Source organism: Podarcis liolepis (genome assembly GCF_965112155.1).
Source record: "Podarcis liolepis genome assembly, chromosome: 14".
NCBI lineage: Eukaryota > Metazoa > Chordata > Lepidosauria > Squamata > Lacertidae > Podarcis > Podarcis liolepis.
In genome coordinates, this window is record NC_139569.1 from 33,819,897 (window position 1) to 33,839,516 (window position 19,620).

Below are 19,620 nucleotides of genomic sequence, written 5' to 3' on the forward strand. Positions count from 1 at the left end.
TGGTTTATTTCTGTAGATCGCAGCATGAGTAAAAGTTGGCATACGTAACTTGGCATAAAAAAGGATCCCACAAAAAAAAAATCCTCCCCATGTTTAAAAAAACATGTCACCTGGGCCCTAACTTTAATAAATTAAGACTCCTTTGCAGAGCAGCTAAGTGCAGGATAAAAATCTTTCCATGTTAATTAAATCCGCCTTCCAGGAAGGAGCTTTGGTCAAGGCTTCGGCCTGAGAAACGTTTTTTTGATAAGTAGCAAGAGCCTTTTGCAACTGTTTTCACCCACGGAGATGTGTGTTAGCCTGCACAGCCACAGCAGGGCTGAGATCCTCTACTCACCTTTCTGCAGCTCCAGAGGTTAGCACCCAAACCGATGGGATTCAAATTACAAAGAAGGAGATTAAAGAGTAAATATTAAGCAGGGCTTTCTGTCGGGAAGAGCTGTTTGACGGCAGAACGGACGACCTTGGAAGGTGATGGACTCTCCTTCTTTGGAAGATTTTAAACAGGTTGGATGGCCATTGATGAGGGGTTCAAAAAAATGGATGTACCGTGCCATATTAGAAGCCAAAAAACTTGTTCTGATGAATTGGAAGAGCCGCAAAAAGATTCCATGGAGCACATGGATTGACAATATGGGCAGACTAGCCACATATGAACGAATTGCATGTCGACGCAAATTAAGAATGGATAAATGTTTCCTGCTTGGCAGGGGGTTGGACTCGATGGCCCTTGTGGTCTCTTCCAACTCTATGATTCTATGATTCTATTAAATATAAAAAAATCTGGAAGGAATCTTTAAGCGATAAGGCAGATGGTGGTGGGAAGTAGGGGGATGAGAGGTGGGGAAATATTGTTAAAAAGGTGTAGTCATAGGTATATCAGTACTCAAATATGAAATGTTAAATTGAATTATTAGTGTTGTTGCGGTTTTTGTTGCATGTGTTTTTTGTGGTTATTATTATTGAAAAAATGATTAAATAAATTTTTACAAAAATTGATGAGGGATTCTTTACTTGTGATTCCTGCATTGCAGAGGGCTGGGACTAGGTGACCCTTGGTGACTCTTCCAACACCATAGTTCTCTGATTCTCTGAATAAGTTCCATTGAGATGAATGTAACTTGCTTTTGAGAGGATCACATCCGTGGCAGACTTGGGGACTGCTGCTGAAGATATTTTCTCGTGAGTTCTTCCCACGACTTGTTTTAGTCTGCTGTACTTTACAGGGCAATCCTATATAATGCCAACACTCAACGGGGCTTACTCCCAAGTTAAGTGTGTACAGCAGTAGCCACCAACATGATTTCCTCCTCAAGTTGTGGACTCCAAGACCCACCAGCCCTGGCTTTCAAGGCCAATGGTTAGGGCTAATAGTAGTTAGTAATCCAGCCAACATCAAGAGAGCACCATATTGGCTTTCCCCCATGTACAAGGACTACAGCCCTAGCTTCATGTTTCGTTTCCAGTTGTTTTATTTACATGATAGTCTTTATTTCTGCACTGCTTGCAAGCCTCTTTTATTTCTCCTTTTTGTCAAAGAAGGAGTCCAAAGTATTTCAAACATATGCAGATAATATCCTCCTCTCCAGCAAAATTTTGGGTTGCAAGCTAAGCTCCCTTAGCAAGACCTGCTTTGTTCTGGGTATGTTTCCTCCCCTCCCTTATGCTTCTCTGCAAAGACTCCTGTACGCTGCTAGCACTATATAAATAATATTTATTAATTAGCAATATTTTGAGCGGGGAGGGAGGGGCGGGGAAGCAAGATCTTCAGGAAAAGCCACACACAACCAATTTACTTGCTTGAGACACATCTATTAAGCTAGAATACATACTTCTCTATAGAAAAAAGCTACAGAAATTGCTGTAATGTTATTTACAGTATATATATATTTGTCATACAAAGCTGAGAACATAAAAAGAGGAAATGGCAAAAACTCTCCACTTGCTGTCTAGTTTCAGCAGCCATTAGTGGTACGTTCACCATTTATAAGGACTGCATCATTCAAGGCTGCTTGGTACAGAGACAATCGCATCCATAACTGTGGACGTTGAAAACTCCCAAAGGCAGGGCTGGGGAACCTGTGGACCTCTGGATGTTGCTGGACTACAACTCCCATCAGCCCTGACAATTGGCTGTGATGGCTGGGGCTGAATGGGAGTTGGAGTCAGAAAACCTGGAGTGCATCAGGATTGGGAAGGCTGGTTTCATGCGTTTCTCACACAATACTTTCCTTGTTTACATAGGAGAGATGGAGCAACAGAAACATTAACACATGCTTGGGGCTTTTGTATGCAACTTTGACAGAGATGATCATAACAGATTATTTACTCTCATCCTATTAAAAATACCCAGGAATGATATTCGAATTGTATTCGGCCTCGTTATGGAATAATAATGGAAACTGGTGCTGAATCTCTTTTAAACTGCAAGAGACTCATAAAAGACTATCTTGTTAATTTAATTTGTGGTTTGTTCCTGTCCTTGGTCTATATAAGTACCATATATTCTAATTTGGCATATGTTAAAGTTGTGTGATTTTCATATTTTAACGTCCCTTTATGAGGTCTTCGACAAGCCCTCTTGCAAGGCAGAATGGGCAACATCCCCATTTCACAGAAAAGGCGTCTCAAAAGAAAAGCCCGTCATCCAGACTAAAGTGCAAAGCCATGGCCACCAGGCCTCTGGGAAAGGAAAGGAACTGTCCTCCCCCGTCCCGCGAGCATTGCTTTTTGTCAACGCTCACAATTTATTTTGGGCAGCTTGGCTACATTAAAATGTTTTGGAAATTCAACGTTGCACTCCTCCACTCAATGCAAGCATTTTTGCTTCCCAGATGCAATGATCTCCCCACCCCCCATGCGCTGTTCCTATGGTTCTCCTGACCCCTCCCCCTAGCCAATTTCAAGGGGCACAAGGAGGGAAGAGAGGGAGGAATGCCCCAATGTGCAAACTAAAAGTACCTGCTCAGGGCTTCTGCAGACAGGATTCAGTAGCTGAATCCCACCTGTTGCAGTGCTAAAAACAGCCCCCCACCCAAAGTCCCTGTGCCAAGCAGCCCACAGACAGCCACAGTTGTGGAGTTAAGTTAATGCCTGCCGGTGTCGATGGACAGCACCGGCAGAATTAGCCTCATCCACCCGAGGAAGGCCCGCGGCGCCCTGGTCTCCACGAGCAAGTCCCGCCACCTTCTCCAGAGAGGGGGTTGTAACCTGGGAGAAGAGAGAAGCAAGAGAGAAACCGTAGCATGACTGTTCAAGGAAAAGAAAGGGAGTTACAGCGCAGTCTCTTGAGTGACTTGAAAATGTGGTCCAGACAAATGGAATCCGTTCCAGAAGTCCGTTCAACTTCCAAAACATTTGGAAACCAAAGCGCGGCTTCTGATTGGCTGCAGGAAGCTCCTGCAGCCAATCAGAAGCCCCGCCGGAGGTTCAGGTTCCAAAGAACGTTCGCAAACCGGAACACTCACTTCCACGTTTGCGGCATTCGGGAGCCCAAACAGAAGAGTACCAAGGCATTTGGGATCCAAGGCACAACTACGTTCCACTCACTTTTCTACTATATCAATAGATTTCAACAATTTAGGGGGTGGGGAAAAGTCTCCCTTTACAGTGGTACCCCGCAAGACGAACGCCTCGCGAGACGAAAAACTCGCAAAACGAAAGGTTTTTTCGTTTTCGAGTTGCCTCGCAAGACGAATTTCCCTATGGGCTTGCTTCGCAAAACGAAGCTTGCCCCGGGGACAGCGGATCTTCTCTTTGAAGCAAGGGGCCGCGGGGAGATAGCGATCTCCCTGCAGCCCCTTGCTGCAAAAGACCGGGGGAAGCGGGGAAGCGAAGCGCTTCGCTTCCCGCTTCCCCCGCACCTCTTCTAAAGCAAGGGGCTGGGGGGAGATAGCGATCTCCCCGCAGCCCCTTGCAGCAAAAGATGTCGGGGGAAGCGGGAAGCGAAGCGCTTCGCTTCCCCGCTTCCCCCGCACCTCTTCTAAAGCAAGGGGCTGGGGGGAGATAGCGATCTCCCCCCAGCCCCTTGCAGCGAAAGATGTCGGGGGAAGCGGGAAGCGAAGCGCTTCGCTTCCCGCTTCCCCCGCACCTCTTCTAAAGCAAGGGGCTGGGGGGAGATAGTGATCTCCCCCCAGCCCCTTGCAGCGAAAGATGTCGGGGGAAGCGGGAAGCGAAGCGCTTCGCTTCCCGCTTCCCCCGCACCTCTTCTAAAGCAAGGGGCTGGGGGGAGATAGCGATCTCCCCCCAGCCCCTTGCAGCGAAAGATGTCGGGGGAAGCGGGAAGCGAAGCGCTTCGCTTCCCGCTTCCCCCGCACCTCTTCTAAAGCAAGGGGCTGGGGGGAGATAGCGATCTCCCTTCAGCCGCTTGCAGCAAAAGATGTCGGGGGAAGCGGGAAGCGAAGCGCTTCGCTTCCCGCTTCCCCCGCACCTCTTCTAAAGCAAGGGGCTGGGGGGAGATCGCTATCTCCCCCCAGCCCCTTGCTTTAGAAGAGGTGCGGGGGAAGCGGGAAGCGAAGCGCTTCGCTTCCCGCTTCCCCCGACATCTTTTGCTGCAAGCGGCTGAAGGGAGATCGCTTCTCCCGGTGCTCCGAAGCCGGGCGGGGGGCATGGGACACCTCCCGCCGCCGCGGGGACACCTTTTGAAGGCAGGCGGGGGGGGGCAAAGACTTTGGCCCCCCGCCCGCCTTCAGAAGAGGTCCAGGACCTCTTCTGAAGGCTGGCGGGGGGCAAAAGTCTTTGTCCCCCCTGCCTGCCTTCCCAGGGGCTTTTAAATCGCCCCGGACAGCGGAGAAGTCCTCCGCTGTCCGGGGCGATTTTAAAATGCCGCCCGCCAGCATTTTAAGATCGCCCCGCACAGCGGAGAAGTCCTCCGCTGTTCCGGGGTTTTTTAAAATGCTGGGGGTGGGAAGAAAAGCCCTTGTCCCCCCCCCCCAGCCTTCAGACGAGGTCCGGGGACAGACTGTCCCCGGACCTGGTCTGAAGTCGGTTTCCCTAGGAACGCATTAATTGATTTTCAATGCATTCCTATGGGAAACCGTGCATCGCAAGACGAAAAAACCGCAAGACGAAGAGAATTGCGGAACGAATTAATTTCGTCTTGCGAGGCACCACTGTATATCACGCGTGAGTTTTATGAGAATTCAGTTCCATTGACAAGTGCGCCATTACAGACAAAATAGCAACAATTGAGGCTACAGGCCTACAAAATACTTCATTTTATTACACTGAATGAATTGAGAGTCAAGTCAACACTCATTATTCCCCTTTGTAACTTTCAATAGTGCCAAAAAAAAATATGCTCATGACAAAGGGAATATATCCTGGATATATTGTATCTTGGAATCAAATAAGGCTGGCTCTTATGATGGTTTAAGGACTTGTTGGGAACATGATTTAGGTGAGCTCTCCCACTGCATGGGTTAACATTTGGGACAACGCCCCATCTGTGCTAGTTTTAATCTGGGTATATGAAAACCTCCTAAAGATAGTCTGCTATTGCTACATGTCATCCTACTTATTAAGCAAGATCAACCAATTAAAAGCTTGACCAATTAAAAGTGCTGGTGTGAACTGGATCATAGAAATTGTGAGTAAAATGGGACAAAACCTTTTGCCAAATCCCAAATGGGATCTCCTCTTTACTAATTGCACCCAAACTCACTACAAGAAGAACATTGGAAGCTGACTTGTTTTTAGCACTGCCATGGTCAAAGCTGGAGCCTGTCCCTCATGGAGAAACTACTACTCCATCACATGCGGACCAGAAGTAATCAAACTACAGAAGACACATTCTCTATGAATTGGTTCGTGTTTATTCAATATGCTACAACCAAAGAGCATGGTTTCTATCCTCCATTAACTCAAGAAAGCACTGGCTCAAACACTCTGAATGGTTCTTGAAATTATACGTTTCATTTCATGTTTGCATATGTTGCTTTGTAATCTGATTTAAACAATAAAAAGAGGTCTGGGGTTGTTGTTGTTTTTAAAAAAGGATATAATGGTGACCTCCAACTTAGTAATTGGTAACACAGAATCAGGTTTGCCTGTATATACATGTAGGAATACTAGCATAGCCATGTGAGGCTCTGTTTAGGCTAAATTAGTATTCTCATTAATTGATTGATTGGTTATTTTTAATCAATGGTATATGCACTTGAATTTATTGCATTTTATGCTGGAAACTGTCCTGGAATGAGTTGATGAGATGAAGGTCATTCTACAAATTAATAATAATAATAGTAATAATAATAATCATCATCATCATCATCCCTCTGCACTATAAATCTGGACAGACAAAAGAAAGCACTTTACAAGGTGCATAGTTAAACAATTGAATTTGCTCCCACAAAATGTAGTGATGGTTGCCAACCTGGACGGTTTACAAGAGGATTAGAAAAATTTGTGGAGAATAAAGCAATCAATGGCTCCTAGTCATGCTGGCTATGCTCCACCTCCATGGTTGGCGGCAGTAATGCTTGCTGAGAATCACAAGAGGGGAGAAGGTTATTGCACTCAGGTCCTGTATTTGGGCTTCACATGTGCATCTGAGCCTTTGGTCAAATCCAGCAGTGTGTTTATGTTCTTATGGTCTACAACAATTCCCATTGGTAAAGCTGATTCAGGGCACAGGAAACTAGCCGGTGCTGAGTTAGGCCATTAAGCTGAGCATAGCCTCTGAATACCAGTTGCAGAGAATCGTACATGGGGGAGAGAGCGCTGTTTGCTCAGGCCCTACTTCCTACGGTCATCTAGTGGACCACTGTGAGAACAGCATGTTGGACAAGATGCCCAATGGTCTGATCTGGTAGGGCTCTTCTTATGACAAAGCAAAACTTGTTCCAATGTGTTGTGAACACTGCAAGGCCTAGGTGGGACTTCCCCATCAGCAGATACTTTCCCCATTAAGCTGCATATACTGTGTTGAACCAGTCACAGGGAGCACCCGGCAGGAGGACAGAACTAAGTGTGAGACCCCAAACCTTGTTTGCTGTTAAACAGACTTGGAACTTACCAGCACCTCGCAAAGGTTTCCTGTTGGGTTTTGGCTTTGGGGCAACAGCCGCTGCAGGTGCTCCAGGCTCAGGTTCCTGCTGTTTAGAGGAAGAGTTAATTCAGCAATTTTAGCTCATTCTCAATTCTGAAAGCAGTGGTACCTCGGTTTTCAAACGTCTCGGAAGTCGAACATTTCGATTTTTGAACGCTGAAAACCTGGAAGTTAATGCCGAACTGAATTTGCAAACCACCATTTGAGCCTTGGCTTTCAAAAGTTTTGGAAATCGAACAGTCTTCCAGAACGGATTATGTTCAAAAATCGAGGTACCCCTGCATATTTGTCCCTCCCTTCCCAAAAGACCAAACCAACCTGATTCTGTTTCAGGGTCTCCTTATAACTTTTGCCTTCCTGCATGCTTTCCCACATGACAATCTTCTGCCTTCTCTTCTCTTCTTCAGCCTAAGGAGAAACAACAGATTTATTTTAGATTATTTTAAAAAGCCTGATAACAAAATGTAGTTCAGACCTACACCAACTTGGATAAGCCACCCAACTGAATGTGCATCTAGCATGTGCCAACTCAACTGCTTTGATCTGCAGAATTGGCACTTTTATCAGCGCCATGTAACATTCATTCTGCAGTTGCAAGGAATGTGGCAGTAGCTAATCTCTGGAGCTTCCTGCCTACTGATAAGAGGCCGGTGTCTTCACTGTACTGTTTTCCATTCCTGCTAAAAAACACCCCAACCTTTTTTTATTTAAGCAATCCTACTCAATAAAGTAGGAGAAATAAAGAAAGGAGTACGACAAGGCTGTGTATTGTCTCCCTGCTTATTTAACTTATATGCAGAATTCATCATGCGAAAGGCTGAGCTGGATGAATCCCTAGCCGGAATTAAGATTGCCGGAAGAAATATCAACAACCTCAGATATGCAGATGACACAACCTTGATGGCAGAAAGTGAGGAGGAATTAAAGAACCTTTTATTGAGGGTAAAAGAGGAGAGTGCAAAATATGGTCTGAAGCTCAACATCAAAAAAACGAAGATCATGGCCACTGGTCCCATCACCTCCTAGCAAATAGAAGGGGAAGAAATGGAGGCAGTGAGAGATTTTACTTTCTTGGGCTCCATGATCACTGCAGATGGTGACAGCAGCCATGAAATTAAAAGATGCCTGCTTCTTGGGAGAAAAGCAATGACAAACCTAGACAGCATCTTAAAAAGTAGAGACATCACCTTGCCAACAAAGGTCCGTATAGTTAAAGCTATGGTTTTCCCAGTAGTGATGTATGGAAGTGAGAGCTGGATCATAAAGAAGGCTGATCACCGAAGAATTGATGCTTTTGAATTATGGTGCTGGAGGAGACTCTTGAGAGTCCCATGGACTGCAAGAAGATCAAACGTATCCATTCTTAAGGAAATCAGCCCTGAGGCTCCAATACTTTGGCCACCTCATGAGAAGAGAAGACTCCCTGGAAAAGACCCTGATGTTGGGAAAGATGGAGGGCACAAGGAGAAGGGGATGACAGAGGACAGGCAAAAGTAGCTTGGCTGGGCAGCGAGAGACTGCACTCAAACGGTTCACCAGTTCTTTTTCCCCGCAGGAGGGAAGGAGTACATAAAAGGCCAACTCAATATAGGGTGCTTATTTTCCCTGGAATGCAAGGAGTTGGCAGGCCCACGAGTCAGCATAGTTTTACCAAACATCAGTTTGACTGTCAAACACAAGGCTACCTGGCTCAAACAGCATTACCTTCTTCTGTTTTTCTTTGAATTTTTCCGCTTGCTCGTTCAACTCTTCTTGCATGCGCAGACGGGCTGCGAGCAGAGCTTCCTGTCTTCTCACCACAGCATCGGGTTCTAAACCAATCACAGAAAAGAGTTATCAAAAGCTGAGATCACAAAGTAGTCCAAAGAGGCTCGAGCTACTTTCTGTTGGATATCCTCTGTCTGTGTGAGAGAGAAACATTTTTTCCAGAAACAGAGAAGTTTCAAGAAGCAACATAAGGCTGAGATTATTTTCTCTGTGCAAGGACATTTTCATGGGAACTGTTCTTTGTACATGCAGAGTGGGACAGGAAGTACTGATAACAATGGTTCTGTGGAATTTGTTGTGTCTCTTGCTTGCGTCTTGCGGTGAGAGAAGAAGACAGAGAGGCTTGGACTCTTGCTGGGCTCTAAGCATGCCTTGACTACGGCAGTGGTGAATGTCTGTATATATTTGCCACCAATATGCTTTTATGCCTGTCAAGTAAACATCTACACTTGACTGAATCTTTATGGCGTCCATGAGTGTTTACTGCCTACTGTGTGTACCTTCAACCCCAAAGACGATTCCAGGGCAGGAGCTGTGTTGAGATATAACTCTGCTGAGTATGGATACTGGCACAAAATGCACAGTGAAAGTGATGCCGGACCCAATCCTTCTAAATCATCCACCAGAGGTTGATGGATTGATCCAACCGTTCCAATATAAGCCAATCCCAACTTAGCTATCTTTTCCTGCAATACCATTCAGAAATAATTAGTTAACCCCCTCTACATTATTTGACTGGTTCACCTGAATAGTCAAACTGAAATCCACAATTCACTAATTGCAGAGTCACTTCTGGCCCTTTCAGATGTTTGTTTTGTTAACAAAGCTTGCAGGAAGACCAGATGCCGGCTGCTGTCTAGAGAACAGGGGCATTGCTTCTGCACACTTCTGAAAACCTCCTGGGTCCCCTTCCTACAGCAAACCCCAAAAGCATTTGGGGACCCTCCAAAGAATCACCTGGCTGAAGGGGCAAAACACCCACCCAGGCCCAAGTGTGCCAGGAAGATACAGGTGACTCCCCACTTTACACAGGGGTTACGTTCCGGGTCCCCATGTGCATAAGCAAAATTGTGTAAAGTGGGGAGCACCCTCTAAACACAATTAAAACACCCTCTCTGCCGCTTTCTCTTCAATCCATACCAAAAATACGGTATCCAAAAATATCTACAACTAGAATTGAAGCTCTGGGGCTGGCTGGAGGCCAGAAGGTACGCAGGAAAACAGCTGCTGTGCTACCCTGCATATCAGCTGTTAGGTCGGGGAGAACAGGCACAGTAGATGCCTGCCTTCTCGTTGTGATCCATCAGACCTCTGTGATGGGAACAACTAACAGTGCTGCTCTGGGGTGATCTTAGTGAATGAGCTGGGATGTCATTCATTCAAATGGTCCTTAAGACACCCTGGACCCAAGCTGTTCCAGGTCCAGGATACCTTAGCCCTTATATCCCAGCTCATTCATGAATATCATTAGGAGGAGAAACTATGGCCTGCGTGTGTGTCACACGTAAGCTATGCACACAGATTTAGCTGTGTGAAGTTTTATGGCATGTGTGTAAGTCACTCTGTATGGCAAAACAGTGCAAGACAACACATCCTCTCCCAATCCCATACAAACCAACAGCTGCTGCATCCAAGCGGGGCCGCCTCTTGTCTCGAAAGCTTCGCGAGAGCTTTTGTATAAGAAGATAGACTGCAACGGAGCTGAGGAGGATGTACCACCCATAGTCCGCAAAAAGTGAGCCCACTGGAAGAGAACACAAAGAGATACAATAATTAGGCTTGGCTGAAGGGCAGCAGGAGCCAAAGTAATGCCCATACGATGCTGATGGACTCTCATCTGTCCCCATCAGAATGTCCATTGGATAGGGATGGGAAGTGAAGTCCAGCAACCACTAAAGAGGCGCACAGTCTCTTGTGTACTCTTGTAGTTACTGGGGGTTAGAGAACTTCCCTGTATCGGGAAGTTTTTTAAATGTTTGATGCTTTATTAAGTTTTATATATTCTGTAAGCCGGCCAGAGTGGCTGGAAAAACCCAGCCAGATGGGTGGGGTATTAATTAATAAAATTATTATTATTAACACTTACTATATTCTTTCATGAGACAGTTTCCTGAGCTTCTTTAGAGAAGCTTCCAAGCCTCTTCCTCAAGGGGACAAATAATTTTGTTACAAGAAGTAAGTCAGCTCTTTGGTCATTTTTTACAACTGATTTGAGGCTGCAATTTTGGCCAAAACCCAAAGTGTCCCGTTCGAAATTTGAACAGATACAGTTGGTGGGAAGGAGTCGGCAGCTCTGCCTGCAGCCTCCTGCACACCACCAAGATCTGGTTCAGAGGGTTGGTGGTGGCACACACCTGAGCAGAAACAGCCAAGGCATTCACTCATGTGTCATTGTGCAATTTCTAGTTTGCCTCCTGCTCAGGTGACTTTAATAAATTCCTGACTGACTCAATCGCAGTATAACTTAAAGATAGCTTCAAACATTCAATACCCAATTGATCACTGCGTTCTGCAGGAGAGGGCAACTTGCAGATACCATCTTATCAGTAGGTCTATTCAACATATTATGTGGTGGTACTTACCTGTTGGAGCTTCCTCTTGTTACATATCAGAAAAGTGACATCTCTATAGTTTTTTGTGTCTGTTTCCTCTTCCAAAAAAGCCTTATAAGTCAAGATTCTTATACATGCACTAGTTCTAACTGAGCTGTAGCCAACACTGTCTGTAGTGCAGGTCCTCTTGTATTAGAGAACAGGTGAGTTTTAACGCTGCAGAACAGACAGCACAAGCTATTGTGCAACATATTTAGCAGTCATCTACTCCTGCGTTCTTTTGTGCAACAATGTTTCACCAGTGGAACAACTACGCTAAGTGACTTTCACTTAGTGCTACATTGGATACACCCCATTTTTAGATATGCAATAGTTTTGAATATAATTTTACGGTATTGTGAAGTCACTTTGAAATACTTCATAAGAAGCAAATTCATAAATGAAATAAATTATTTTGCTTTCAACATTTTTATCCTACTTTTTAAACATGAATTCCAGCCATCTTGGCTACAAAGTGTCATAGCATAACATTAATAAACACAAAAAACACAAAACCATGAACTCCCTACTCACTGGGACTCAAAAAAGGGGGGTGGGAAGAAAGAAAAACAGCAGCTAGAAATTAGTCTAGAGCAAGGATGATAAGCATGCTAGTTCCACACACCTAATCCACAAACTGGAGAGATAGCTTCTGAAGTGAGGAGCCTGCTCTGCATGTCCCCCCCCCCCACAAGAAACATTTACCGTATTTTTCGTCCTATAGGACGCTCCGTCCCATAGGACGCACCTAGTTTTTTGGGGGGGAAATAAAGGGGGAAAAAATTTCCTTTATTCCCCCCCCCCAAAGCAAGTCGGGGAAACAGAACCAGGTCGAGGAACAGCGGGATGGCGGCGCTGCGCCTCCCTGCTGTCCTCCGAGCTTGTGGGGCTGGCCCGTGTCTGCCCGGCGCGAGGGGCACTCTGCGTCAGGGCGCCCCGTCCGCTGGGCGGCAGGCTGCTATCCGCAGCGTGGGGAGCCTTGCAGGGAACTCCTGCAAGGCTCCCCATGCTGCGGATGTCTGCCTGACGCGGGGGGCGCTCTGCTTCAGGGCGCCCCTCGTGCTGGGCGGCAGGCTGCTATCCACAGCGTGGGGAGCTTTGCGGGGGACTCCTGCAAGGCTCCCCACGCTGCGGATGTCTGCCCGGCGCGAGGGGCGCTCTGCTTCAGGGCGCCCCTCGTGCTGGGCGGCAGGCTGCTATCCGCAGCCTAGACATCCCTACGGGACCTCCCGCAGGGCTGCCTAGGCTGCGGATGTGTTCCTGGAGCCTGGAGAGCGAGAGGGGTCGGTGCGCACCGACCCCTCTCGCTCTCCAAGCTTCAGCAAAAGCCTGTATTCGCCCCATAGGACGCACCCAGATTTCCCCTTCATTTTTGGAGGGGAAAAAGTGTGTCTTATAGGGCGAAAAATACGGTAGTTTGCTAGAAAACCAGGAGTCTAAAATGCACAGCGTTCCCTTATGAGTACAAAAGGCCCTTGCAAAAGTTTTCTCTGACGTGTAGAAGGTGGGGTGAATTTAGCCTGCTCTCCTTTATCATGTGAGCGATCTAGAACACCTGAATGCAGTTGCAAGTTATCAAACAGATTAAAGCAGTGTTTCCCAACCACTGTTCCGCGGCACACTAGTGCCGCGGGAAAAATTAAAAAATTCGAAAGATTTTTTTTTTAAGTCAAATTTTCGATTGGGGCGCCGTCACTAGATGACCCCTGGGGTTCCCTCCCTCCCTCCCGCTCTGCGCCTCCCTCCTCCTCCTCCTCCTCCTCCGGGGAGGCCCTTCCTGGCTCTCGGCCAAGGCTTGGCGGCTGCCACTCACTCACTCACTCGCTCGCCCACCCGTCCCTCCATCCCTGCACCCGGCCTCTCCCCCTCCGTCCCCGACGCGGGGGCTGCCGGGATCCGTAGTCCCCTCGCCCTTGGGCTCCGCGCCCGCACGGGGTGCGCGAACTACGTTTCCCAGCGTGGCCTGGCGGGCCGGGCATTTTGTTTGAAGCACTCTTCTCCCGGCCATGGAATGAGCGCAGCGGCGGCGGCCGGGCGGGCAGGGGCTCTTCCGCGCAGACCCCGCGCAGCCTGCCTGCGCCCCCGCGGAGATCGGGTGGCAGGATGGAGCCCGGGGATCCCTGCGGAGGTGGAGCGGCGGAGGCGGAGGCTGCCCCCCAGGTAGGGCTGCGTCGGGGGGGGGTTATTTTTGCAATGCTGCATCCGTGCCGGAGGGGACGCATCGGACCGCGGGGAGACCCCTTGGCGGGCGTGCAAAGCAATGCATGCGTGCAGGCGTTGCATGGAGTGCAGTGCAATGCAATGGCAACGCGGCGCCCTGCATGCATGCATGCAACTTCCACCGGCGCTCCGGACTTGGCAGGTGAGGGGGGTCCCCAGTGGGCGGCAGAGAGAGCCGGGAGGGCGAAGGGGAGCCGGGGGGGGGAGCAGCGCTGCTCCCCGAGCTGAGCCCGGGGGGAAACTTCGGCGTCGTTGCGCCGGGTGTTGGAAGCGGAGGCTGGCGGGGGCCCCTCACCTGCAAAACCTGGTCGCCTCTCATATATTTCGTGCATTGCATTCATCGCCCGCTTTCTCCTCCAAGGAGCTCCAAGGGGCGCGCGTGGTTCTCCCCGTGTTATCCTCGCAACAACAGCCCTGCGAGGTGGGTCAGGCGAGTGGCCCAAGGGAGCACCCAGGGATTGTCCTGGCCAGGTGGGGTGATTTGAACCCTGCTCTCTGCCCGGTCTTCGTCCTCATTTAGCCCCCACATGTGCATGACTGTGCATGACTGAGGTTTTCCCCCCTTGTCTTGGCTATGGTGTGAGTCTGTGCTGTTAATTAATGGGGTTCTGCCTTCGGAGAAGATGAGCCAGCCCTCAAGGAGGTGATTATGTAATTTGCTAGCAATTCATGTCCCTCCCGGCGTGACGCTGCGCGCTGACGTCACGGGGCTGTAATGGTGGTGTGCCTCGAGATTTTTTTCATGAAACAAGTGTGCCTTTGCCCAAAAAAGGTTGGGAAACACTGGATTAAAGGCAAGAATCTCATCCGAGAGGCAGGGAAAATAATAAAACTGGTCAATTGTTTTAGACAGCTATACAAAGCATGATACAAAGCGCTGTTCTGCTAGCGCAGACTTCCACTTGTGCAAGGGAACTTTCCACTACTCTCCTCTGTAACCCCTGCTCCCTACCCCAAAATCTACCCCAGAGAGATGGTGGAATGCCTGGAGCATATTTTGAAACTATGCAGGGAGAGGAGAAGAAGGGGAAGTCCCACTGCATGAGCAGAACGCCACATGCCCAGTGTTGGCTCCAGCCCTTAATATGAACAAAGCAAATAAATCATAAACATAACAAATCGTAGCCACTGTAAGGTGCCATTTGTAGATTGCTGCACGTCACTTTGAGAGCCACCCTTGGCTGAAAAGTAGGCCATAGGTACAATGCCATATTACACAGTACATGTGACACACAGTACATGATGTGGCACTTTTGTCTAGGTCTCATCTGAGCCTGGATGGGGGATTGCCTGGGAACACAAAATCCCATTAACCAAAGATATAAACTAAACAAATACTTAGTACACTAAAAATAAAAAAACAGGCAGAAGCACCTACAGGTTGCTTGATACTGCATGTATCGAGGTGGCATACATGGTTCTCCCCCTCCTCATTTAAACTCTACAACAACCCTGTGAGGTAGGTTATGCTGAGAGACACTGTCTGGCCCTAGGTCAACCAGTGAGCTTCATGGCTGAGTGAGGGTTTGGATAAATGAGATGGTGGAGGCTTTGCTGCATTTGGAGGTGCTAGCAGTGGCAACTACTTTGGTGCTTTTTGCAGCGTTACATCCAAGCTAGTACAGCAGAATCATCCATATTGGAGGTTGCCATATTGCTTGCCCATGATTCCAGCAGGTGCAATGGAGACTTCTGCCACATCCTAACCCACCCCCACCCCCGCATACAGGATTAGGAATTAGCATTGTTCTACTTCAGGCATCCCCAACCTGCGGCCCTCCAGATGTTTTGGCCTACAACTCCCAGGATCCCTAACAGGACCAGTGGTCAGGGATGATGGGAATTGTAGTCCAAAACATCTGGAGGGCCGAAGGTTGGGGATGCCTGCTCTACTTGTACCTGCATTCTCTCGCCTCCCTCCTCCCTCTCCATTCCTTTCCCCTCCTGTATCATATCTATCCAATTGTAAACCTTTGCAAACCTCCGCGGAGCGCTTAGAATACTACAGCAAGCAAGCCAAACCAGTTTTTATTTATCACGACATAGGCTTTAGGACGCTGCCTTACAAAAAGTCAGACCATTGTTGGCCCATCCAGGCCTGTGTTCACTGCGCTGGGATTTCAGACAAGAATTCTCTCACAACCTTGCTTGGGAGATGGAGAGCACCTTCTGCACGCGAAGCAGAGGCTCTACCACTGACAGCTACAGACCTCCCCCTGTGACAGATTGCGAGATTAGGCCGTTGAGAAGACCTATAAATTCACCTGCCTTTTGAAAAGGTGCCACAAAACGCAGCTGCTCCTCTACAGATCGACAGGCAGGCGCTTTAACACCGATAAACAACGACGACCCCTCTACTTTGCCCCCAGACAGCACCTGACAGCTTTAAAGTAGGCTATTCCTGAAAATGGAGGCTCTTCGAGGGCCGCCGCTTCCTGGCCCCTCCGCCTCAAGAAAGCCATATGCTAATCCCCTCCCCCCCCACAGAGACCCCCTCACCTGTCTGCTGAAGGAACTGGACCCCTTCCCGCTCCAGGGGCGGATTCCCCTCTTGCGCTGCCCCCAAATCCATCTCACAGCAGACCCGGAACTGCAACTGACCCTCCTCCGCGGCAACATCCGGGTCCTGTTAGCCGTAATCACCACGCCCCTTTCGTTAACTGTCCAATGAAAAAAACCGCCGCTCAGAACTCCAGTTCCGAGCCAATGAGGGCGTGGAGAAGCTTAAGCCAATCAGGAAGAGACAGGAGGGGGAAAACGGTGCTCCTCGAGCAAAGTGGAGGCGACAGGAGGGAGGAGCTACAGCCAATCCGTAGAAGGGGGAGGAGCGAAAGTTAAGATGACGGGGCAAAGTTTTGAAAGCGAAGGCAGCCGTCGCTTTGCTAGGGAATAAGGTCTATGGCAGGGAGCGGGGCTTACTCCAGAGGAGACCTGCACGGGAAACAGCACAAAGCCTTTGCAAAAACTCTGGCTGCGGCGCTTCCGACATGTTGTTGTTGTTTAGTCGTTTAGTCGTGTCCGACTCTTTGTGACCCTATGGACCAGAGCACACTAGGCACTCCTGTCTTCCACTGCCTCCCGCAGTTTGGTCAAACTCATGCTGGTAGCTTCGAGAACACTGTCCAACCATCTCGCCCTCTGTCCTCCCCTTCTCCTTGTGCCCTCCATCTTTCCCAACATCAGGGTCTTTTCCAGGGAGTCTTCTCTTCTCATGAGGTGGCCAAGTATTGGAGCCTCAACTTCAGGATCTGTCCTTCCAGTGACCACTCAGGGCTGATTTCCTCCAGAATGGATAGGTTTGATCTTCTTGCAGTCCATGGGACTCTCAAGAGTCTCCTCCAACACCATAATTCAAAAGCATCAATTCTTCGGCGATCAACCTTCTTTATGGTCCAGCTCTCTCTTCCATACATCACTACTGGGAAGTATGTTTGCGACATACTTACTGCATAAAACTGAAATAGCACTTGATTGTATTTTTTCTTTAAAAAAAACCTTCAACCCTCCCAAATTCTGCGAAGCAGCAGCAGCAGGAGCGCAGCCGGGTCAATCCAGGCCGGCCTTCGCCAACCTGGCGCCCCTTGAAAGCTTTGAACCGCAACTCCCATGCTGATTAGCTCGCCGCTCGCGGGAATTGTAGTTCAGCACCTGGAGGGTAGCATGTTGGGCAAGGGGGGCAACTTGAAAGAAATATTGGGGGGAAGGGGTGGAGTGGAAGCAGGCAAGCCCACACCGCATAATCGATCACATAACACGGCACAGGCACGCCCTATTTGAATGGCACTGCCTACCAACTTTGGGGGCGGCCCCCTCAAATATTTTATGGGGGGACGTCGGCCCCTAGGAGCTGGCTCCTAAGATTTTGGGGGAGGAAGCGCGGGCGTAGCCAGGATTTATGGGGGAGGCAAGTTTCATGTCAGGGGGACAGAACCTCAGATAAGTATTTTTATTGATTTACTTGATTTGGGGGGGGCAGCTGCCCCCTGCTCCCCGTTTCCTTGGCTACGCCCATGGAAGCAAGACATGACTTTAGAATGTTCCTGGAAGGGGCGGGGGCTCTGGCTTCACCCGCCCCATCGCTGGGCTGGGCTGGGCTTCAGGCACAAGTAGCGGAGGACGGGTCCAGCAAGCAGCTAGTCTCGAGCAGCGCCGGGCGGCTAAGCAGACGCAAGGCGAAGTTTGCTCGTCTGCAGCCGGGCTCCGCAGGCAATGGGTCCCGGCGGGAGGAAGCGAAAGGCGCCCCCACCCGAGGACGATGACGGCGGCAGCAGCAGCAGCGGTTCCGAGCAGGAGCCGCCGCCGCCGCCGCCGCCCATCTCTCTCCTGCCTCCGGAGCTGCTGATCAAGATCTTCGAGTACCTGGACGACGAGGACCAGGTCCAGGTGTCGCAGGTGTGCCGCGACTGGCAAGCCGCTTCCTACCAGATCTTGTGGTGGCGTTCGGAGGCCCCCGTGTCCCTGTGCCATCTCCGCAACGACCCGTCGATGCTGGCCAACATGGCAGCCTGGGGCATCCGTCGGGTGCGGATCGTGATGACGCCCTGTGTCACCATGGGCTTCGTCAGCCACGCAAGTTGCACCCCCGAAACCTACAGCGAGCTGTGCCGGGCTTTGCGGGCCGGGCTGCCCTCCCTGCGGGCGCTGAACATGACCGGCTGCCCATCCGTCACCAAGAGGAGCCTGGCGCAGATTGGCAAGCATCTGAAAGGCCTGGAGGAGCTGGTGCTGTTCGGGTGCAGGCACGTGAGTGACTCGGGCCTCCTGCTCCTCAGCAACAGGCTGCTGCACCTGAAGAAGCTCAGCCTGGACCACTGCAACCTGGTCACCAACGTGGGCGTAGGGCACCTGGCGGGCATCACGGCAAGGGGCTGCCTGCAGCTGGAGTGCCTCAGCCTAGAGAACTGCGACAGACTCAGCGATCTTGCCCTCCACCACGTGGCCCAGGGCCTCCCCCGCCTGCGCTACCTCAGCGTCCGCTTCTGTGGGGGCATCAGAGATGAGGCCTTGGTGCCCCTGTCGCGCCTGACCAGGCTGAGAACCCTCAACCTCAGCTTCTGCCAGAGAATCACCGACGTGGGCATTGGGCACCTCGCGGGCATCACTGCCGACGGCTGCCTGGAGTTGGAGGAACTCGACCTGGCGGGCTGCAGCCAGCTCAGCGATCATGCCGTCCGCTACGTGACCCAGGGCCTCCCGCGCCTGGTCCACCTCAGCCTCCGCTTCTGTGGGAATATTGGGGATGGGGCTCTGCCGTCCATGTCGCTCCTGAGCAGGCTGAAGAGCCTCAACCTGAGCTTCTGCCAGAGAATCAGCGACGCGGGCATTGGGCACCTTGCGGGCATCACCAGCCGCGGCTGCCTGCAGCTGGAGGAGCTCGACCTTGAGGAATGCGAGCGGCTCACCAATCTCACCTGTCGGTATCTGGCCCAGGGCCTCTCCTGCTTGCGCCACCTCAAACTCTGCTGCTGTGAGAAGATCAGGGACGAGGGGCTGCTGTTCCTGTCGGGCATGAGGAGCTTGAACATCCTCGAAGTAAGCTACTGCAATATCACCGACCTGGGAATTAGGCACCTGTCGAGGGGGTGCTTGCCCCTTTCAACCTTGAACATTACCTGCTGCGAGACTCTGGGAGACGCAAGTCTGGCTTATATCGGACGGGGCTTGGGCGGGCTGCGCAAGCTCTACCGCTGTGGTTGCAACTTCAGCCTCGACTGCATGCTAGAACTGGAGCAACAGATGCCTGGACTGTCGATTCTCTGAGATCTGTGTAATCTGCCAAACAGTTTGTCTACTGACGTAGCTCGGTCAGTAGAGCACGAGACTCCTAATCTGTCAAGGAGACCCATGCTGGGCAAAATATTTCTGCATTGCAGGGGGTTGGACTAGATGACCCTTGTGGTTCTTTTCCAACTCTGCAAGTCTATTATTACTGTTGCTTTTCACCAGTGCCTTTCCGTTTTGTATTTTTTCTGATAAAAAGCATGTGAAAACTAA

At 49.9% G+C, this 19,620-nt stretch overlaps 2 protein-coding genes across 3 annotated transcripts; one reads left to right on the top strand and one right to left on the bottom strand.

The window, feature by feature from the left end:
- Positions 1–1,454: 1,454 nt before the first annotated feature.
- SELENOS (selenoprotein S) lies at positions 1,455–16,280 on the bottom strand. 2 transcript variants are annotated; one of them, XM_083475276.1, is made up of 6 exons: positions 16,126–16,280; positions 10,431–10,559; positions 8,753–8,859; positions 7,367–7,456; positions 7,016–7,091; positions 1,455–3,210 (listed from the first exon to the last, which is right to left on the bottom strand). In XM_083475276.1, exons 1-6 carry the CDS (start codon positions 16,196–16,198, stop codon positions 3,131–3,133), a joined length of 555 nt encoding a protein of 184 aa, XP_083331402.1. In that variant the 5' UTR covers positions 16,199–16,280; the 3' UTR covers positions 1,455–3,130. The 2 variants fall into 2 exon arrangements, with proteins under 2 accessions (XP_083331402.1, XP_083331401.1); XM_083475275.1 differs by having other exon boundaries at positions 7,016–7,094.
- A 1,326-nt stretch (positions 16,281–17,606) lies between these two features.
- On the top strand, positions 17,607–19,620 carry LOC310693194 (F-box and leucine-rich repeat protein 13-like). The gene has a single exon (XM_083474929.1). It carries the CDS (start codon positions 17,836–17,838, stop codon positions 19,384–19,386), a length of 1,551 nt encoding a protein of 516 aa, XP_083331055.1. The 5' UTR covers positions 17,607–17,835; the 3' UTR covers positions 19,387–19,620.

Excerpts from the sequence above, each read along its gene's own strand:
- SELENOS (XM_083475275.1), bottom strand. The coding sequence starts at position 16,198 with ATGGATTTGGGGGCAGCGCAAGAGGGGAATCCGCCCCTGGAGCGGGAA. Across the intron at positions 8,860-10,430 it reads CTTGGATGCAGCAGCTGTTG|AACCCGATGCTGTGGTGAGA; the intron begins GTTTGTATGGGA and ends TGATTGGTTTAG. Across the intron at positions 3,211-7,015 it reads GAAACCTTTGCGAGGTGCTG|GTTACAACCCCCTCTCTGGA; the intron begins GTAAGTTCCAAG and ends CTCTTCTCCCAG.
- LOC310693194 (XM_083474929.1), top strand. The coding sequence starts at position 17,836 with ATGGGTCCCGGCGGGAGGAAGCGAAAGGCGCCCCCACCCGAGGACGAT.